Source organism: Toxotes jaculatrix, chromosome 20, assembly GCF_017976425.1.
Source record: "Toxotes jaculatrix isolate fToxJac2 chromosome 20, fToxJac2.pri, whole genome shotgun sequence".
Classification (NCBI taxonomy): Eukaryota; Metazoa; Chordata; class Actinopteri; family Toxotidae; genus Toxotes; species Toxotes jaculatrix.
Genome location: NC_054413.1, coordinates 8,323,298 through 8,340,845, shown reverse-complemented (window position 1 = coordinate 8,340,845; position 17,548 = coordinate 8,323,298). Strand labels below are relative to the sequence as shown.

General features: G+C 41.3%; 4 protein-coding genes across 4 annotated transcripts; 2 read left to right on the top strand and 2 right to left on the bottom strand.

Annotated features, from left to right (window-relative positions):
* The first annotated feature begins 1,293 nt into the window (after nt 1-1,293).
* On the top strand, nt 1,294-2,452 carry LOC121200603 (cystatin-B-like). The gene is made up of 3 exons (XM_041065991.1): nt 1,294-1,444; nt 1,559-1,660; nt 2,108-2,452. Exons 1-3 carry the CDS (start codon nt 1,376-1,378, stop codon nt 2,234-2,236), a joined length of 300 nt encoding a protein of 99 aa, XP_040921925.1. The 5' UTR covers nt 1,294-1,375; the 3' UTR covers nt 2,237-2,452.
* A 1,783-nt stretch (nt 2,453-4,235) lies between these two features.
* Nucleotides 4,236-5,689, bottom strand: mix23 (mitochondrial matrix import factor 23). Its single transcript, XM_041065983.1, has 5 exons — nt 5,621-5,689; nt 5,085-5,210; nt 4,799-4,945; nt 4,638-4,697; nt 4,236-4,533 (listed from the first exon to the last, which is right to left on the bottom strand). Exons 1-5 carry the CDS (start codon nt 5,669-5,671, stop codon nt 4,483-4,485), a joined length of 435 nt encoding a protein of 144 aa, XP_040921917.1. The 5' UTR covers nt 5,672-5,689; the 3' UTR covers nt 4,236-4,482.
* Nucleotides 5,690-6,168: 479 nt separating this feature from the next.
* fam162a (family with sequence similarity 162 member A) lies at nt 6,169-9,475 on the top strand. The gene is made up of 5 exons (XM_041065399.1): nt 6,169-6,315; nt 7,199-7,300; nt 7,605-7,716; nt 8,250-8,358; nt 8,604-9,475. Exons 1-5 carry the CDS (start codon nt 6,273-6,275, stop codon nt 8,718-8,720), a joined length of 483 nt encoding a protein of 160 aa, XP_040921333.1. The 5' UTR covers nt 6,169-6,272; the 3' UTR covers nt 8,721-9,475.
* Nucleotides 9,476-9,784: 309 nt separating this feature from the next.
* kpna1 (karyopherin alpha 1 (importin alpha 5)) lies at nt 9,785-16,573 on the bottom strand. The gene is made up of 14 exons (XM_041065398.1): nt 16,521-16,573; nt 15,653-15,786; nt 15,330-15,443; nt 15,112-15,211; nt 14,797-14,891; nt 14,476-14,607; nt 14,194-14,282; nt 13,972-14,071; nt 13,623-13,786; nt 13,159-13,237; nt 12,936-13,061; nt 12,696-12,823; nt 12,113-12,288; nt 9,785-11,723 (listed from the first exon to the last, which is right to left on the bottom strand). Exons 2-14 carry the CDS (start codon nt 15,776-15,778, stop codon nt 11,536-11,538), a joined length of 1,617 nt encoding a protein of 538 aa, XP_040921332.1. The 5' UTR covers nt 15,779-15,786; nt 16,521-16,573; the 3' UTR covers nt 9,785-11,535.
* Nucleotides 16,574-17,548: the final 975 nt, after the last annotated feature.

Genomic DNA, 17,548 nt, shown 5'->3' with positions numbered 1-17,548 from the left:
TAAACTGGAGTTTTAGACTTCAAGCCGTAACTTTTATTGGGTTGAAAATTAATATCACTTGACGTATTATAGATGTTGCCAGTTAAACGTGTAGCATAGTGCCAGCACGTCTAAAAGTCAGGGCAGAATTTTTGCCATGTCATGTCAAAGTATTCAAGTCTTGCAGTTGTGTAAATTTTCAGTTCAATTCAATTTTATTTCTATAGCGCCTTCCACAATCAAAATTGTCTCGAAGTGCTTTACAGAGACCCAGAGCCTGACCCCAGAGCAAGCACTTAAGGCGACAGTGGCAAGAAAAAAACTCCCTTTTAACAGGAAGAAACCTTGAGCAGAACCTATGGGAGATAACAGAACAGTAAGTGGATACTGTGTGCTCAGCAGATAACAGTTATGATAGGAAACAGAGCACAGAAGCAAAAAGCTGTCATGATTGATAATTATTTACATTACAGTTGGCATGGAATATTAATCCAAAACGTATCTGAAGCAGAGTGGAACATTAAGCATAGTAATGTGTTAGAAATGGATCAATGTAGACAATAAACAGCAGCAGGTCAGTGGACCACAGACAGAGAACTTGCAGCTCCGGAGCCAGAGATACCTACAGAAAGGTCCAGAGAAAGAGAGACCAGAGAGAAACAAGCACAGGACTACGGGAGAGAGAGGACACAGAGTTAATGACATGCAATAAAGGTTAATAAATGTGAGAGTGGGTCTGAGGAGAGAAAGAGACAAGAGAAGAGGTGTGCAGAGGATCATGGGAAGTCCCTCAGCAGCCTAGGCCTATAGCAGCATAACTAAGGGATGGTTCAGTTGCCTGAGCTGCTTCCCGAACCCAATCTGGCAGTTAGTCCCACAGGAGAGGGGCCTGATAGCTAAAGGCTCGGCCTTCCATTCTACTTTTAGAGATTCTGGGAACCATAAGCAAACCATAAGCAAACCTGCAATCAGTTCGGATTTTAAAATCAATTAAATGGCAGTTCGTTTTTCCATGGAACTTAATATGTGGAAATCTAATTTAATCTCTGAATGACTGAGATATAAAGTACAATTTCTGCAAATGAGGTGGCAAAAATTACAGTCTCTACTTCCTGTACATGTTAATCCAGTTCTTTAACCAGATTGCAGTGCAGAAGATATGGGCGTATGAAAGCCATTTGAATTCAAGGAAATAAAAGGCTTGTATTGACATGCCAACATAATTAAGAGGTCTATTTGTTCTATTTCTGTTGTAAAACAATTCCAAGAAGTTCTGTGTAACATGAAACAATATTTTCTCATGGGTGTGGGAAGGCAGTACTGAACACCGCGCAGAGACGGAGACAATCATTTTTGTTCATTTCTTTGTGAATTTCTGCAGTAGAAAACTGTCACAATGTTTCTGTGTGGAGGTCTTTCCGAGGCACAGGAAGCTGGCGAAAATATTCAGAAGATCTGTGACAACGTAAGTAGGAAAAGGAACTTTATTACTCTTTGGCTTTGTTCCCTCAAAACTATTCACACAGTGAACAGAGCCTCTGATTCATTTTGATATTGGTGTCACTTCATTGTTTCTCAGGTGAAGCCTGATGTACAGAAGAAAGCAGGGAAGAACTATGAAGTTTTCACAGCCGTGTTGTATGAGACCCAGGTTGTAGCTGGGACCAACTACTATATTAAGGTGATTATTATTTCCAAAGTAGAGAGATCCTGAAAGATGATGCATATTTTTTTCCCCAGATGCAATTGAACCATTGTAGAAGAAGATGATGCAACAAGATGCAAATAAGTTTGAGTCAAAACTCAAAAATGTGGAATTTGTTTGTTTCATGTATTAATTTGAGGAACTTTACAGTTTCCTCATCACTCCACAGCTTTCGACATGCTTCATGTACATCAGGATTAATTCTCTCAAGCTTGTTTCCATTGCGCACTAAAGCTCTAAAACTCTGCTATGTGGTACCTGTCTACCTCCAAACATCAGAAAGAGATGGTGAACATAGCAGAACATTTCAAACTTACGGACCCAGGCGTTTTTCTGCTGGAGAGCAGAACAGAACTAAAAAGAGAGTGATTATTGGACTCACATTCATCTGCTTGACAGACACCTACTTTTGCTTCCCTGCAGGTCCATGTAGGAGGAGAAAACTACGTTCACCTCCGTGTTTTCGAAAACCTCCCATGTTATGGAGGAGGCCTTGAGCTGAGTGACATGCAACAATCCAAGAGCTACAATGACCCTATTGAGCCCTTCTAATAGGATGACAAACAAAGCAAAGCATCCCATCAGTGTCTACAGGCTGCACTCTCATTTTAATCAGTTAATATCACATTGTTTTGCCTCTTTATCTTAAACATTGTTACCCAGTGCTAACATGTTATAACATACTGTATACATCATGCAGATCATGATGATAGTATGTCAACATGGGACTGTTTTGTACAAGGTGAATTAAAAATAATTATATAATAAATCAGGTTTGTTGAAGTGTTGCTTTTCTTTCTGTGGTGGTTTCTGATTTGTAAAACAGCAGCATTGTGGGGTGTACAGTCACTTCAGAAAGTGTTGAGACATGTCTTTCAAGGACTGTATTGATATTTTCCTCCATACATTGTTTGCATATCTTACATTAACCTCTCTGACCTGCCAGTGGGCCAGTTATTACTAACTCATGTTACACTGTGCAGTAAAGGTAAAGTGTTACCCTGTCATGTGACAAGGCTGCAGTTGCATACAATTTCATTCACTTGCTCACAAACACACACACAGATGCAAGGTGCTAGACTGACCAGAACTGGGCTACAGAGACGTTTTCAATCTGCAGCTGAAGAGCAGTTAAATAAAGATGTCAAGCTATGCAAGGAGTAAAGTACCTCATCAAGGCAATTACTATTGTGAAATGATTTATTTCAAGGAAAAGAAAGTAGTTGTAGAAAATAGATTGTGATGCTTTAATATAGATTAAATGCACTGAACACCCACACAGGTGTTTTGAGTCACCGCAGCTTCTTAGCAGTGGCGGTTTTAGGCACGGGTGAAGAGGTCAGCCGCCCGGGGCGGCATCACATGGGGGGCGGTACAACCACGTGAAAAAAAAAAAGTAATCTTCGCCGCCAAGCAGTTTTCTATTTTCTATCATATTACTTTGTGGGGAATTGGTAAATTGGTGCCCCCTGCAGCTGCAGGCGCCCCTGCTTGCTGAGAAGGTGCCGAAATTGTGCTGAACAATGTAAAGGATTACTGTGACGACACCAGTGTACATTTCTAATATGATCACACAGCCTGTTTCAACTGCTGCAGCCTCAATTCAGAATCCTCTGTTCCTTTATCTGATTTACTTTTGTTATTTTTTTTAATTCATTATTTTAACCTTAAAATTTCATCATTTGTTTTACATTACTTCCAATTTAAATTCTCACATTGTCACTAGATGGCACTGTTGTTACATGTGTGTTTAATAACAGTCGAAGTTTTTTTTTTTTTGCTTGCTTGCATTTATACATCTGACCACTGGATGGAGTTTGAGTGTTGTCAGAGTCTGTTTTTAAGGATAGGTGTTGCTGCTGAGAGATGCACAAGATGTGGCTGAAACCTATGAATCGTGTGTTAAGTGAACCTTGAGGTTAGAGTCTCCTTGCCACTTACATAGATCTGACCTGGGGATTATGGCAGGAGACCAAACACATAGACTGCACTAATTTTTCCCTGGCGATACAGGGATTTAACATCTATAGACGGGGAGGAGATGCAATACATACATTCAGAGCCACGTCCCTGTCAAGCTCAAGGCCATTTAGAGCCACCTGCGTTTTTTTGAGCTAAACTTTCTTTAAAAAACATAAGTTTTTCTAGTCTAACTGTAATTCCAGTTTTCAAGACATTTTAAGCAATTGCTTGAACATAGACTTATTCTATTTTTCTCAAGAAAAAATATTTTTTCTCAAAATAATCCATCTATCATCAGTTATTCTGAGATGGAAACAATTTTGTAAGTGAGGAGATGGATGTTACACTCTCTGCTGATCCCATCTGTATTATGGATTGATGTGTGGTTAAGTTGTGGTGGGTGTGGCATTTTATTTTTAACCCCACAATCTCCTGGTAAGTTGATCCAGCCACGTGGTTCAACCAATAGCTGTTGTTGATATTTGAGTCTGGACCAGTTTGTATAAAAAGACAGAGTGGATTAAACTGCACTGCTCATTTTCATTTGGATGTAGAAAACAGTGAATCACTCGGACAACCAGAATTACTATTTCACTGTCTTTTTAAAAAACTCATTTTGTACAATGTTTCTCATTAAAGAAGCATACAGATGACTGTTTTACAGCGGTGGTAATGCAATAGAATAATCACAATGGAATATAAGTGAGTTGGAGAGGAGGTCAGAGAGGTCTGGATGGTGAACAGCCTGCAGTCAGGACTCAGCAGCTGGCCACAGTCTCAGCTCCAGTCTGGATTCGAACCTCGAGTGAAGCGGCTCATCTCATCGGACGAGAGCTTCACTTCACCTTCGGAGGCGTGTAGTGGATTCTGCACCTTTCACTGAAAACCTGACGTCAGGGAATCAGGAATAAATAACATTTAAGATTATGGCAGATCAGTTACTTCTGATTGTAGGACATTGTGGGCAAATGGCTGAGAATAGTGAGCATACCTTCAGACTTCTATCGTTGACAACTTCTTCAACATTCAGCTCTGACTGCATTAGCTTTAGCTGGAGACAAGGAAGACAAAAAGATGCATTTCTCTTTAGGTAAGGTTCTTGTTTCAAAATCCACACCTTCATTGCTCCAAAACCGACGTCCTGGCCCTTACTTTGGTCTGCTCCTTTCGGAGTTGTTTGATGATTGCCAGGTTTTCGCCGTCTTTTGCTCGTTCCTCACGCAGTTGTCCGACCACCTCAGATGTTTGGGCTATACAGGCCTTGATAGCATTGTCTCTGGTCAAATGGGCCTCCATCATCTGTGGGGCCCAGGAAGGACAAGAGATGCAGCAAGATTTTTATTGTTGAAAAACCCAGGAAGCGATACTTCTAAGGTTTTACCTGATGTAACATACACAGCTAAAACTAACTACTTTCAGTCTTGATAGACACACTCACAGATTCATAGAGTTGTTTGCATGTTTGTGTGGCATCCACTTTTCCTGAGAAGGAGGCTGTGGGCACGGTGGTGTTCAGGGCATGGACGATGCGGTCATCTATAGTGCGCATCACCTTCAGCACCTCCTGAGAAACACAGAGAGGAGCACAGAGACAGTAATAAACTAATACATAATTTTGTGTAGCAGATTTATATTTCCTTTCTTTGCCTTTAATAATTTTTGTGACCTCAAAAATTGATTTAAGGTTAATTTAAGGTGTTTGGTTTTACTTAAGAATATGGCATTTGTTTAACCTGTCTTAAGACCATTATACAACCTCATCAGGTTATTTTCTTATCATTCTAACTCCACATGCAGCCAGTCTTCTAATCCAGATCACACAGTGCGAGCATTAGTGATCAGGAGGGTCACTCATTCACTGGACTACACGGAAAATAAGCAACACGGCATGAGAAGCTCAGAGGGGTAACGATTCGGATCGATGCCCTTCCGTGACACGTTTGCACTGATCGATTAATCCTCCGTTAAAATTACCTGAAACATTGAAAAGTCCTCACAGTTTAAAGTTCCACCGGGCGCCGCCATAGTGGACTGCGGGGTCCTCTGCAGACACAACGTCAGGTGAGTGTTCTTGAAGATGCCTGAAGGGAAGCTGAATATATCATTACCCTGTAATGTATTTACCACATTTATTCCTAATGTCAGTAGGTTTATCTCGACATAACTTGTCAAAAAAATTGTTAGTATTTAAATATACGTACATTTAACAGATGATGAGATACAGATATACTGCTGTGATGAAACGCTTGTGTCAAAGTTTGGAATTTGGTCCATTCATCAATAAGAAAAAGAGCTGTTTTTAAACGTGTTTAAGCTTACTGTATGAAAATATACTGCTTGAGTTTTTAAGTTAATGACCGGAACGGAAAGAAGGAATGTTTTCTAGTAAGCAAACCCCATTTCATATTGATACGGGCGTCTGATTATTGTTTTAGGGAAAACATACTTTAACATGAAATCTGTTTCATTTTTTGATCAGGCACATGGATCATGCTCCTATGATTATCTCACTGGGTCCTGTTGGGCACTTAGTTGACTTTCAGCAGTTGAGAGGACTGCAAATGTTTCGACGCACTTTAATGGCCTTATTGACTCATTGAATCGTATTTATTTGATTTAAAGAAAAATGAATTTCGTCAGGTCTCGCCTTTCCGTTGGCTGCCTTTTAGGTGCGTATCGTTATGTTGAATTGCAGTGTTGTTTTCGGTTAGTAACTGCGTGGCTCTTTTCCCTCTTGATATTTGTAGTTAACTGGATTGTGAAATTAGCAGCTGTAGCTAATTATTCAACAAACTACGACTCCCTTTTAACGTCTTGCTCTTTAATTGTTATACTATGATTCGAGGAAGTGATTCTTATGTGGTTATGAATGATACGTGACTTGACAGTTTTGTCGATAAGAATAATGATAATTACAATTCCTGTTTGGTGACATTTTTCTTTGGTGTTCAGGTTTAGTCATCCTATATAAAACGCCTCACTATGACACTTTGACCTCGCAAACTTTTTGTTTGTTTTATTGCACGGTATTTCAAACTTTGTTCACCTAACACACCTTCGTTTTTTGTCAAAGTGAGCAGCACATTGTCTCCGCCCTCCACATAATATGATGTACTTACTGTATTTAGTTATGGCAAATTGGTTGTTGTGAAATTGGCTTGAATTATGCATGTATGTGTTATGATTAGAGCTGAAAGGACAATAGAAAATTTAAAAAACAGAAGAAAAACTTTGACTTGTATGACAGTAAATTTAAAACTTAATCAATTATTGGTTTTCTCAAACTCTGAGAATTTGATGCTTGTCTCTGTTTGATGCCCTTGTGAACTGAATATCTTTTGGGTTTTGGACTGAAAGCCAGATAAAATAAGCTGTCTGAAGATGTCACCTCTGGCTCCAAGGAAATTATTATGTACATTTTTTTCACTGTTTTGTGACAGTTCGTAGATGAAATGATTAAGCTTGAAAATAACTTGCAGATTGATCCTGGTAATGAAAATTGTTAGTTGCATCCCTACAGCATATTTATTATTTTTTTGTATCTTTTGTCAGGTCAAAGGTACAGACCGGCTGCTGAAACATGGAGCTACAGAGGGATGTGCAACAAACCACAGGAGGTGAAAGCTGAGCCTCCGTCTGCTGTCCCTGCAGGAGGTAGTTTTGGATGCAGTTCAACCACTGGAAATTTATCACCACTCGTTCGCTCTCAGTCTCTAATCCAGAATATCATTGCTTGTTGTTGCCAATAGTGTGGGAAGGTTTTTTTTTAAGTCCCAGAGGAAGAAGGGATACAGGAAGTGGGGTCATGGTCTTAGGGTGTTGGATCTAATGACTGGGGCTTGTGAAACTGAATTTCTCTGCATTCATTGTTTTGTTTTGTTTTGTTCACAACGTGGATTTGTGGGCTTCCACTCTGTTTGTTTGTTCTTTTGAATGCGTGCTTTGTTCTGTCATACAGCATCTCGTCCCGGGTTCAGAATCCCAGGCTCCAGACCCACAGAGCTGGACAAGAAGATTTTGATCTGGTCGGGACGTTTTAAAACCGTGGACGAGATACCAGAGCTTGTGTCGTAAGTAGCATCTTCCTGTTTATACCAGACCTCCCAGCGCACTTGAATCTGATTGGCTCGATGTGAGATTTAGTTAAGCTGCATCACAAGAAACAGAGCTACCTAACTGGATGAGCAGCGGTGAGACTGCTGCAGTTCAAACGCTGGGTTTGTTTGGCTGGATGTAATTACTGACATCAGGGTGCAGATGGTATCTCATGTACTGCCGTGATAAAAGACCTGATTGTCACGAATACAAACTGCAGACGTGCCACCTCCTGTACATGCAGTGAACCAAGGCTCAGTATTAAAAAAAAAAACACTTATCTGTGTTGAGTCAATTGTGTAAAGAACGTGGGCGTCAGATTACTGTTGTCATTATAAATGTTGACAGTTGAAAGAAGAAACATACAAATCACTTATAAGACTACATGAGTGTGCTGTGCTTAAAAACGGCACAAAATATCAACGAAGTGTTTAAACGTCGTCATGTTCTGCATTTTTCCGTGATGTGTTGAAGTATTTTTTTCTTTTTACGCCTGCCTGTGCCACAGGTATGAGATGATTGATGCGGCCCGAAACAAAATCAGAGTGAAAGCCTGTTATTTGATGATGGGCGTCACAATAGGGGCCTGTGTGATCATGGTGATCCTGGGCAAGCGGGTGAGTGACAACAGATAAGAGAACTGTTTGCATGCTTTTCCGGTATTTGTTTGCAAGGAGTAAAGTGTTCACAATGTTGTTACACGTCCATTTTTATCCCTGCATTTTCGCTTGTAGCTATGTCTTAGATATTTTCATGAATTAATAATTTTATTCTACACAAAAGACTAAATGTTACTGCTGGTTCTTATGTATTTCAGGTTAAATATAAAAACCGTCACCTGTATTTTGTCCTATTTTTGCAGGCTGCGGGAAGGCACGAGTCCCTGACAACTCTGAACATGGAGAAGAAAGCCAAGTGGAGGGAGGCACTACAAAAAGAGGGAGAGCCTGTCGTTTCCCTGTCTGGCAAGGCTCAGTGATGGAGGACGGCTTGTCCCCTCACAACCATGTCATTTTCCCCCAAATGCGGGGCCAGTAGTGTCCACCGTCCTACTGTATGTGTCACATCTTCAAAGCTCTCCCCTCCCATACCTTTGGAGAAATAGAGCAACCAAAAGAGATCAGAGCAGTTGATACGTAGTAGTACTTTTGCAACCAGCAGATGGACTTAAACACACAACTATGGCTTATTTACTCATTTTGAAACCCAATGCTTGTATGTACTGAGGTTAAAAACTGGCACTTGCTTTTTGAGGAAGCTGCACTAATAATTTTTGCAGTGGTAGCATTTGGTTGTATTGGAGAGTGGCAACCTGATACTGTAATGCAGGTTTTAAGATTTTTTTTATAACCAATCAGTGGCATTTACATGTCAAAATAATTATTTTCGGACAATAAATCCGTTGCACCGACCCACCATTTGGTACTCTGCCAATGCTTCTAGTAAACTTTGAACCTCTCCAACATAAATGCCTTAGGTATCCCCGTTTTTAAGTTTGCCTCAGAGGCAACCCTCTTGTTTTTATCTGCCTTGTGAAGACACTTCAGCCCTCAGGGTTTCAGATGGTCTTCATTTTTTGTAAAGCGAACATCAAGAAGTGGCTGGGGCATATATGATTTGTCTGTACGATGGTCTGTCCCCGACGCGATACTCATGTAATTAGACTCGTGACATCTGTGTGTGTGTATATAGTGAGCACCAAAAGATTTCTGTTCAGTAAAGTATATCTTGAGATTTTGTCTCATGTAATGGCTTGATCTGGCTTTAGTTAAATTATTACTATAATTATACTTATGTCCTCATTAAATGCTGAGAATAGGTAATTTCATCACATTTTCCTCAGTATGTAGTGTGGTAGATTGGGTGTTGGGCTTCACGTAGTGTATCCCAATACATGTTAAGGCACAGAAGTAGAGCTGAAATAATAAGTTGGCTAACTGATTGATAGAAAATTAATCAGCAAGTTTGAAAGTTGATTCACTTAAGGACGCTGCTCGGCCGTGGTGCTGCATGTGTGAAAGGACCCTGTCTGGAGTTCATATGTGAAAACGGCTTAACACTGTGGTTCATGAAACGGCTTTTATGCAAATGGCATAACAGGGGGACAGTTGCACAAACTCAATACAACAAACAGTAATGAACATGTAGAGCTGGTCATCTCTTGCAGAGATTTTGACAAAAAAAAGCAATGTAAGAAGGACTTGGTAAACAAACATTCAGTTTAGCTAACTAAGCTGATCACCTGTATTTTCAAGTTTTAATCTGGATTTTTTTTGTTGAAATTATCTGGAAGGATTTCTGGAGAATAAGGATTATGGCACCATCAGCAACATGACAGATGCTAACCTAAATGGCCAATTTCCAAAAAAAAAAAAAAAAAAAAAAGAGGTTGATTTACTTTGTCACAATGAAGTTCTTGTAGCTTTGCTGAGGCAGTATGATCTACTGATTGTAATTAGTGTGCTAGTTTCAGTCCACAATCTACTTGAGTCCCTCTATGGGAAGGGTAAACAGTGAAGTACATTGTAATCCTTGTCATACCAGAAGGGGACCGAGGATACAGATCTCTCTACCCCTCGCTTCCTGAGGAGGGAAGAGCCGTGACATCAACCAATTAAATAGTTAATGTAAAAACTACGGTATACTCTCAATGAGGCATCAGTCCTGAACTAAAGTGCTGCAAATGAAATGAAATTATGGTAAGATAATAAAAATTCCCGCTGGTCTGCTGCTGGACAGAATCCAGGGTTAAATAAGTCTGTTTTGTCTTGTCCAAGTCTGTCCAATTGTCTCAGTGCGAGGGAAGACTCCAATTCCCATGGTTCCATGGGGTTATTCACATCACACCAGAAGCAGGAGGCAGTCTAAACTCTTCAGGATGGAGCCTGTGCAGGTGGAAAAGTCCCATTACTGGATAGAGGAATGCATGATATGAGATCCAGGAGGGAACGCAAGCAGCCTGGTGTGTCACCGACAAGCTCCACCCCCTGAGAGACACAGTCTAGTTCCTAATTTGTCCATCTGTGGTCACTTATCCAATGGCCGGAGGGAGGAGGCGAGGGAATTCACCTCCATTTTTTGAGTCGTTTAAGTGCCTTTCGTAGAGGTCGGTTGAGTCCTGGGGTTGGGACTGGCCACATGGCCCCCGCTGTGGGCAGTTCAAGTCCAGTGACCACGGTTAAGCGTGGTCGACGTCTCATGGTCAGTCCAGTGTTAAGGTTAGATCATTCTTCTCTGTGTGTGTGGGGGTGTGTGTGTGTGTAGGAGGGGGTAAAAATTATGTCCATGTTTGTCTGTGTTGCGAGTCCTTAATGCTTCAATCAGACAAGCAGTGCAGTCCTAAAACTCCCACTGACTCAGAGATGGGGGATCGTCAATCCTACGGGAACATGGACAGGTGCTTTTCATTTAGGATGAACTGAGGAGGAAATCCAAAAAGTTAGACAAGAGTGGTGTTAGAGGGAGAATCTGCTAGTAGAAGGTGCTGGGGCCTGAGCAGGTAGAGGGGCTTCAGGTGCTGAGAAATCAAGCGCAGAGGTGAGCTCAGCGCAAGACAGAATGATGAGTGAAACCTTCACGAACTGGCTGACAAGACTGCAGAACTTGACCCACGTTGGACGTACGCGCACACACACGTGCTCCGGTAATGTTATGTTTTTCATAATCATGATAATGATTAAATCGATCGCCGAGGGTTGTCGTCGCCCTTGATCATGGCAGTGGGCAGAGAGCGAGAGAGATGAGCAGAGGTGAGGATGAAGGTGGAGCACAGGGGGGAGAGGGAGGATTTAGCATTATAGCTGGAAGCCCTCCATCGGGGCCTCGCACTGCTGGAAGAGGAACTGCTGCTGCTGCAGGTCGACGGCCGGAGCCAGAGACGGGTCCTCGTCTTCAGTGTTGAAGTAGCGCTCGATCAGGTCGAAGGCTTTCTGGTAGATTTCCTGGTTCTCGTGGCCCTGCAGGAACTCCAGCTTGTCCAGACCTGAGAAGTACAGAGGAGTGTAGAGCTGAAATATTAGTCACCTGATTTATCAAACAAAACTACCTAGAGGTGAAACAATTAGTAGATTAATTCACAAGCTCTTTGACAGAAAATTTATTTGCAACCAGTTTGTTAACTGAATAATCATTTTCAAGTAAAAATGTATAATATTCTCTTATTACTAAAACTGTCAAACATTCACTGGTTTCAGCTTTTTCAATTTACAGATTTTCTCTCGTTTTTACTCCTTTAGATTCAACATCTTCGGGTTTTGGACACCTTGACCTCAGGCAGAATGTTGCAGTATTTGCTTGGCACAGCACTTCATCAGCATCAGCATGTATGTTATCATTTCACTATTTATTTTTACTAAATATAAGTACACCTACCGTAGGCCTCTTCGATGAGTGCACAGTAGGGGTTGATGCCTCCTCCCCTCTTGGCCTCCAGTTCTCCAAGTCGCAAGATGTTCTCGAGGCCATTTAGAGCCACCTGAACTATTTTGGAGTCCATAAGTGTGAGCAGGTCACACAAAGGCTTTATGCAGCCCAGCTCCACTAAGTGCCTGCAGAGGGGGCAGTGCACAGAAACACAATAGAACTTTAATTGCTTGTCAAACACGATAATCAACACATCCTGCATGCATAGATAAAACTACACCACAGTCATTTAACCACATGAAGGAAGGATGAACATCTAACCTACTATGTTAGAAGATGAAAACCATGTAATTAACAGTAACAACCCATTTCCTTCAGATTCCTGTATTGTTTTGTTATTTGTAATCTTATTTTTGTAAATGTTAAAATACTAACTTACTAGCCTTAAATCTAGCTTGAAAATAAGTGGCGCATGTGTATAAATTTATTCCAAATGAATGTGTTGTAATTCTCACAACATCATACACTGGCTGCAGAAAACAGAGGCTATTATTCACTGTACAGGTATGTTGAAATACATCAGTGGTTTAACCTGATTTGCTCTGCAGAGCCCCCCGAGGTGGCATTGGTAATGGCCCACGCTGCCTCCTTCCTTGTGCGAAACTCTGCTACTTGCAGGATAGTGATGAGAGGAGGGAGCAGACCTGCATCTATCACCATCTGCAAAGAGGGAAAAAGACCAGTTACATTAGGAAATGCTCCAGTCTCTTGCTCCTCATGAGGAACTACTTTCCAGGTAAAGCTGAGGCACAGCACACACACACACACACACCTGTATTTGTGCTCGGTTCCCTGCAGTGATGTTGGAGATCGTCCAGCAGGCTTCCTTTTTGATAGACTCCTTGGGGCTGCTCAGGAGGTGAAGTAGGGACTGCAGCGCTGAGCAGTTCAGGATCACCTAGAAAACAGCACAAATTATAACCAGTGAGAAATATTCACCTGTGGGCATTCAGTTACTTTCTGCACAAGTAGTTGTGTGGACATGTTGCTTTTACCTGTGTCTGTAAATCATCTCCAGTCACTATGTTCCCAACAGCTCGCAATGCAGGGGATACCACCTTATAATCAGCGTGCCTAGAACAAAGCACAATGGTAGTGTAAGATCACTCACGTGTTTTTTGATATGAATTTTTTTTGCCCTCCAGTTTCTGGATATAAATTTGAAGTCATACTTTCTGCTGTAGCTCATCAACAGTGAGTTCAAGGCATTTTTCCACATGGAAATACTACCGGGACTTTTTGAAATGTCCCAACTCCTGGTGTTTGCCACAGCTGGTAATGAATTAGTCACACTCGAATAATGTCCGGGAATATTCACAACACACCCACATCTGGACTGTCACACCCAGTGTACTGGTGAGAATATTCTGTTGCTGTTGGGTGTTATCGGCTGGTTGTGCCTATTTACCACAGTTAAACTAGAGGCCGGAAAGTTTCTCCAGCAAAACTAAAGCCTTACATCAGTAATTCCACCAGCCTGCGACAGACTCCTGAGTCAATAACAGCCTGGATTTTGTCATTGGGGCCATCAGATAGGTAGGAAAGTGCCCAGCATGCATCAGCCAGGATGTCTGTGTCATTGACGAACAGCAGCCAAGACAGCACACTGAGACATGGAGACACCTGGAAGAAAAACATGGGACAAAAAAAAAAAAAAACATGGTCGGCAAACACACGTTGGTATCAAATTCAGTAGAGATAGATTAAGATATAAGCAACTTGTGACCTCAGAAGGCGAGATATGATGTACTTGAGCAATGTGAGAGGTGTGCTGTTGCCATAGTGATATGTTGATCTTGGCAAATTACCTTAGTGAAGTCTGGAGGTGGGTTCTTTCCTCTGCACAGGTTTGAGAGCGCCCACACGGCGTTCCTCATCATCGTCAGACGATTCTGTTTGGCCAATAACCTGCAAGAGGAGTTTTTACCACGCACGTTTTCTCAAGGACACAGGATCAAATTTGCTCTTTATTTTCAAGTGTAACAAGAAGGTTTAGGAGGAAGACAATGTGAGACTGAGTTAATACTTACTGCACCAGGGAAGGCAAAATGTTGCAGTCTATGACAAAGTCTCTGCATTCTGTGCTATCTCCTGCTATGTTTCCCAAGGCCCACACTGCCTGGGGGGCAAAGAAATTATTCAGGTTATGCAACAACTATTATAATTCAATTATGGGTCTCAGGATAAAATACTTGCAAAATGTCAATGATATAAAAAGTTTAAAATCACCACCCCTATGTTTTCAACCTATAATTATATTTATGAAGAAACACCATGAGACGTTTCAGTGACTTTCAGTGAATACTTCTTACTTGTTCCTGTACGTCTTCAAAATCCGAGCTGAGCATCTCTATGAATATGGGCACAGCTCCTGCCTGGATTACCACCCGCGTCTGGTGGGATGTACCTGATGCAATGTTGGTCAACACCCATGCAGCCTCAAACTAAAACAATATTCAGAATGCATTAGAAAATATATACTCATTTATCACCTTGTGTCGGTCACTCAGATTAGTTTTTAGGAAGAACACTTTACAAACAGGGATAAAAAACTACAAGAAGCTTAATGCCCTCTCAGTTTAGTCAGTTCATGCACACCTGCACCGTTACTAAGATTTACTGAGGAAATTTACCTGCAATGTGCAGTTTTCTCTCCTCTTTAGGAACTCAACAAAGCGCTCCACTACCCCTGGAGTGGCAATGACTTCATCGATGGGTGGGTTGGGTTCTGTGTGAGACATAGAGTAGAGATTGACAACATGAATTTTGCAATACTGATCATTATCGTGATATTGATAGACAAAAATGTTTGTTCAAGTATTCAGGCATTAAACTGTCATTCAGCACTAGTAAAAAAAAAAAAAATCAAGGGAACAGGCAGGTGCCATTATCATGAATAGAAGTGAAAAGTAAACATGAGGAATAATAGTCATCTACTACACCCTTACCTTTAGAAAGGAGTTTCCTAAAGCGCTGAGTACCTATTAGCTGCTGCTCAGGGGAACTGGAGAAGATCATTTGAGTCATATCTTCAGAGATCACCCCACCCTGTACATAATTGGATATTAAAATTTGATAAAACGCAGATAAATACTTTCACAACTTACTTCGTTCTTTATACTAAACTTTAGTATACAAGACTTTTATTTAATGCTTTTCTTCGCACCATGAGTGGGTCCATGTTGTTAGCCTGGGACTCCAGATAGCCACTATCAGCCATTCCATCGTCCTCCAGGGTGCCATCGTCCTCCACTGTGGCAACATTCCTCCTCTTAAACAGCTGGAATACAACCATATTTAAATAAATAATTTTGGTCTTATTTAGCACAATTCTTCTTCACAACTACTATGCTAGAAAAGACAGCATAGATTCAAGTTTTCTTATCAACACTGACAGGCCGGTAAAGTGAAGTGTGGTCACAAGACCGTCATTTTTTGTGAACAATTCCACCTCTGCAATAAGGGGGACTTCATCTCCACTTTGCTCACCTGTTCATCCTTCTTCTGTTTGCGGAGCTGTAGGCCTTCCTCTTCCCTCCTTCTTCTCATTTCATCTGCGTTGAGAGACTTGTTCTTGTAGCTCTTGAGTCGTGCATTGTCCTTACCCTGACTCATTGTGTAACCTAGGAAAATGCAGAAATATACATGTAAAATGTTATATGGACGAAAGTTAAATATAAGGTCAGGAGAACATCTAATGACTTCCCAATTTAGAACTGAGGACCCAAAATAATAGATGGCAACGTCTTGTATTGCAACAACACTTGTATAACAATGAATATATGTAGCTCTAGCCAAAGTATACTGCAGTTAGCTGTGAGAAAGGCAGCTTTGAGCAGTTAACAAAACAGTCACTAACTAAAGCAGTTACGTTGTTATTGAAACTCCAACTGTAGTTTAAATAGCTAACCAAACCGGGGATCATTCCCCTTAACAAACACTGTTCCAACAAATGGGGGCATGTAAGGATACTAGCTAGCTGGTTAGCTTTCTGTGTCTTGACACTGCGTAATTTGTAAACAACCAAGCATATCATTATGTAATGATCCGGTGCCCTGATTCCCCTTGTAAATTCACTGATCACAAAAGCACAAGACAGTAATATATAAATGGGCAACACATAGTCGGTCAGCTAATGTCATAGCCGTTGTTAGCACAATCTACTACTAAAAGCTAGCTGGCTAAGAGTGGCTAGGTGATTTAGCTAACGTTAGCTCTGAAATCCAACGTTAACGCGAGCTCATGCGATGGCCCAATGTTTTCCAAACATTGCCGACATTAAGAATTAAATTAGCCCCTGATTATGAAGAGTTACCACACATAGACTCCCAAATACATGTAATTACTATTATCTGACCTGTCAAATTGGGCTCCGTAATCCCCTTATTCGCTAGGCCACCGTTAGAACAGCCGTCGCCGGTATACTACTGCGCTTGCGTGATATTCAACTAACCACCACCCCCGCAACTCCCCCGCACTTATTTACACTCCGCCCCACCCACGCGTCCCCTCTGCCTTGTAAATAACTGGAAAACCAAGCTCCACCATTCATAGAACTATGTAATACGCAGTCGACAGAAATGACTCACATCCATACACATAACAAATAGATTTTTTAAAAAGTTTATTCATTTATATAATGAGTTGGGGTTAGCGTATTTATTTAAATAACGAACTGCAGGCCTGCATAACAGACTGGGTGCAGAAACGCGCACCACGCAGCCACAAGCGCGACCTATGCTGGGGATAAAACCATGCATTTAAAAAGTCACCGTGCCAACTTCAAGGAGGACTAGATGCATCCATCAACCCTTTAGTTCTATGAAGATGGGTGTAAGATGCAGGTGTGACTTTGGATGTTGCTTTAACAATGATGCTGTTTTGAAGTGGCGAACAGACGCTTGGGCGCCAGCGGTCACCAGGTGGACGCACGGCTCTTCTGCGCAGTAAACACACACAGACACCCACACACACACATTTTTTAGAGACATAAAAAGGACAAACATTAAATTGGCAAATACACAGAGAGCCTATAGTTTGTATATTTCTTATCTTTGTTATTATAACATTATTATTATTATTCTTTTAAAAATATATGCACAATTTAAGATGCACATTTGAGTTATTGTAATTTGAGAGGATGTGGGGATGGCAGGTGAGGGTGGTGGTGGTGGTAGGTGACTGCTGTCTGACCCCTCAGCACTTTAAGCAGGACAGGTGCACATTTGCTCCACACACCGGTGATACACCGGATTCCACTTTTCCATTCCCTAACCATTATTTGTCCTTTTCTTCAGTGTGCTATAAGTCGTGCTTTAAGTGTTTTGAGAGCTGCTAAGAATACTCCCTGTTTCCTGAGCCATTCATAAAAAATGGTCATAGTAA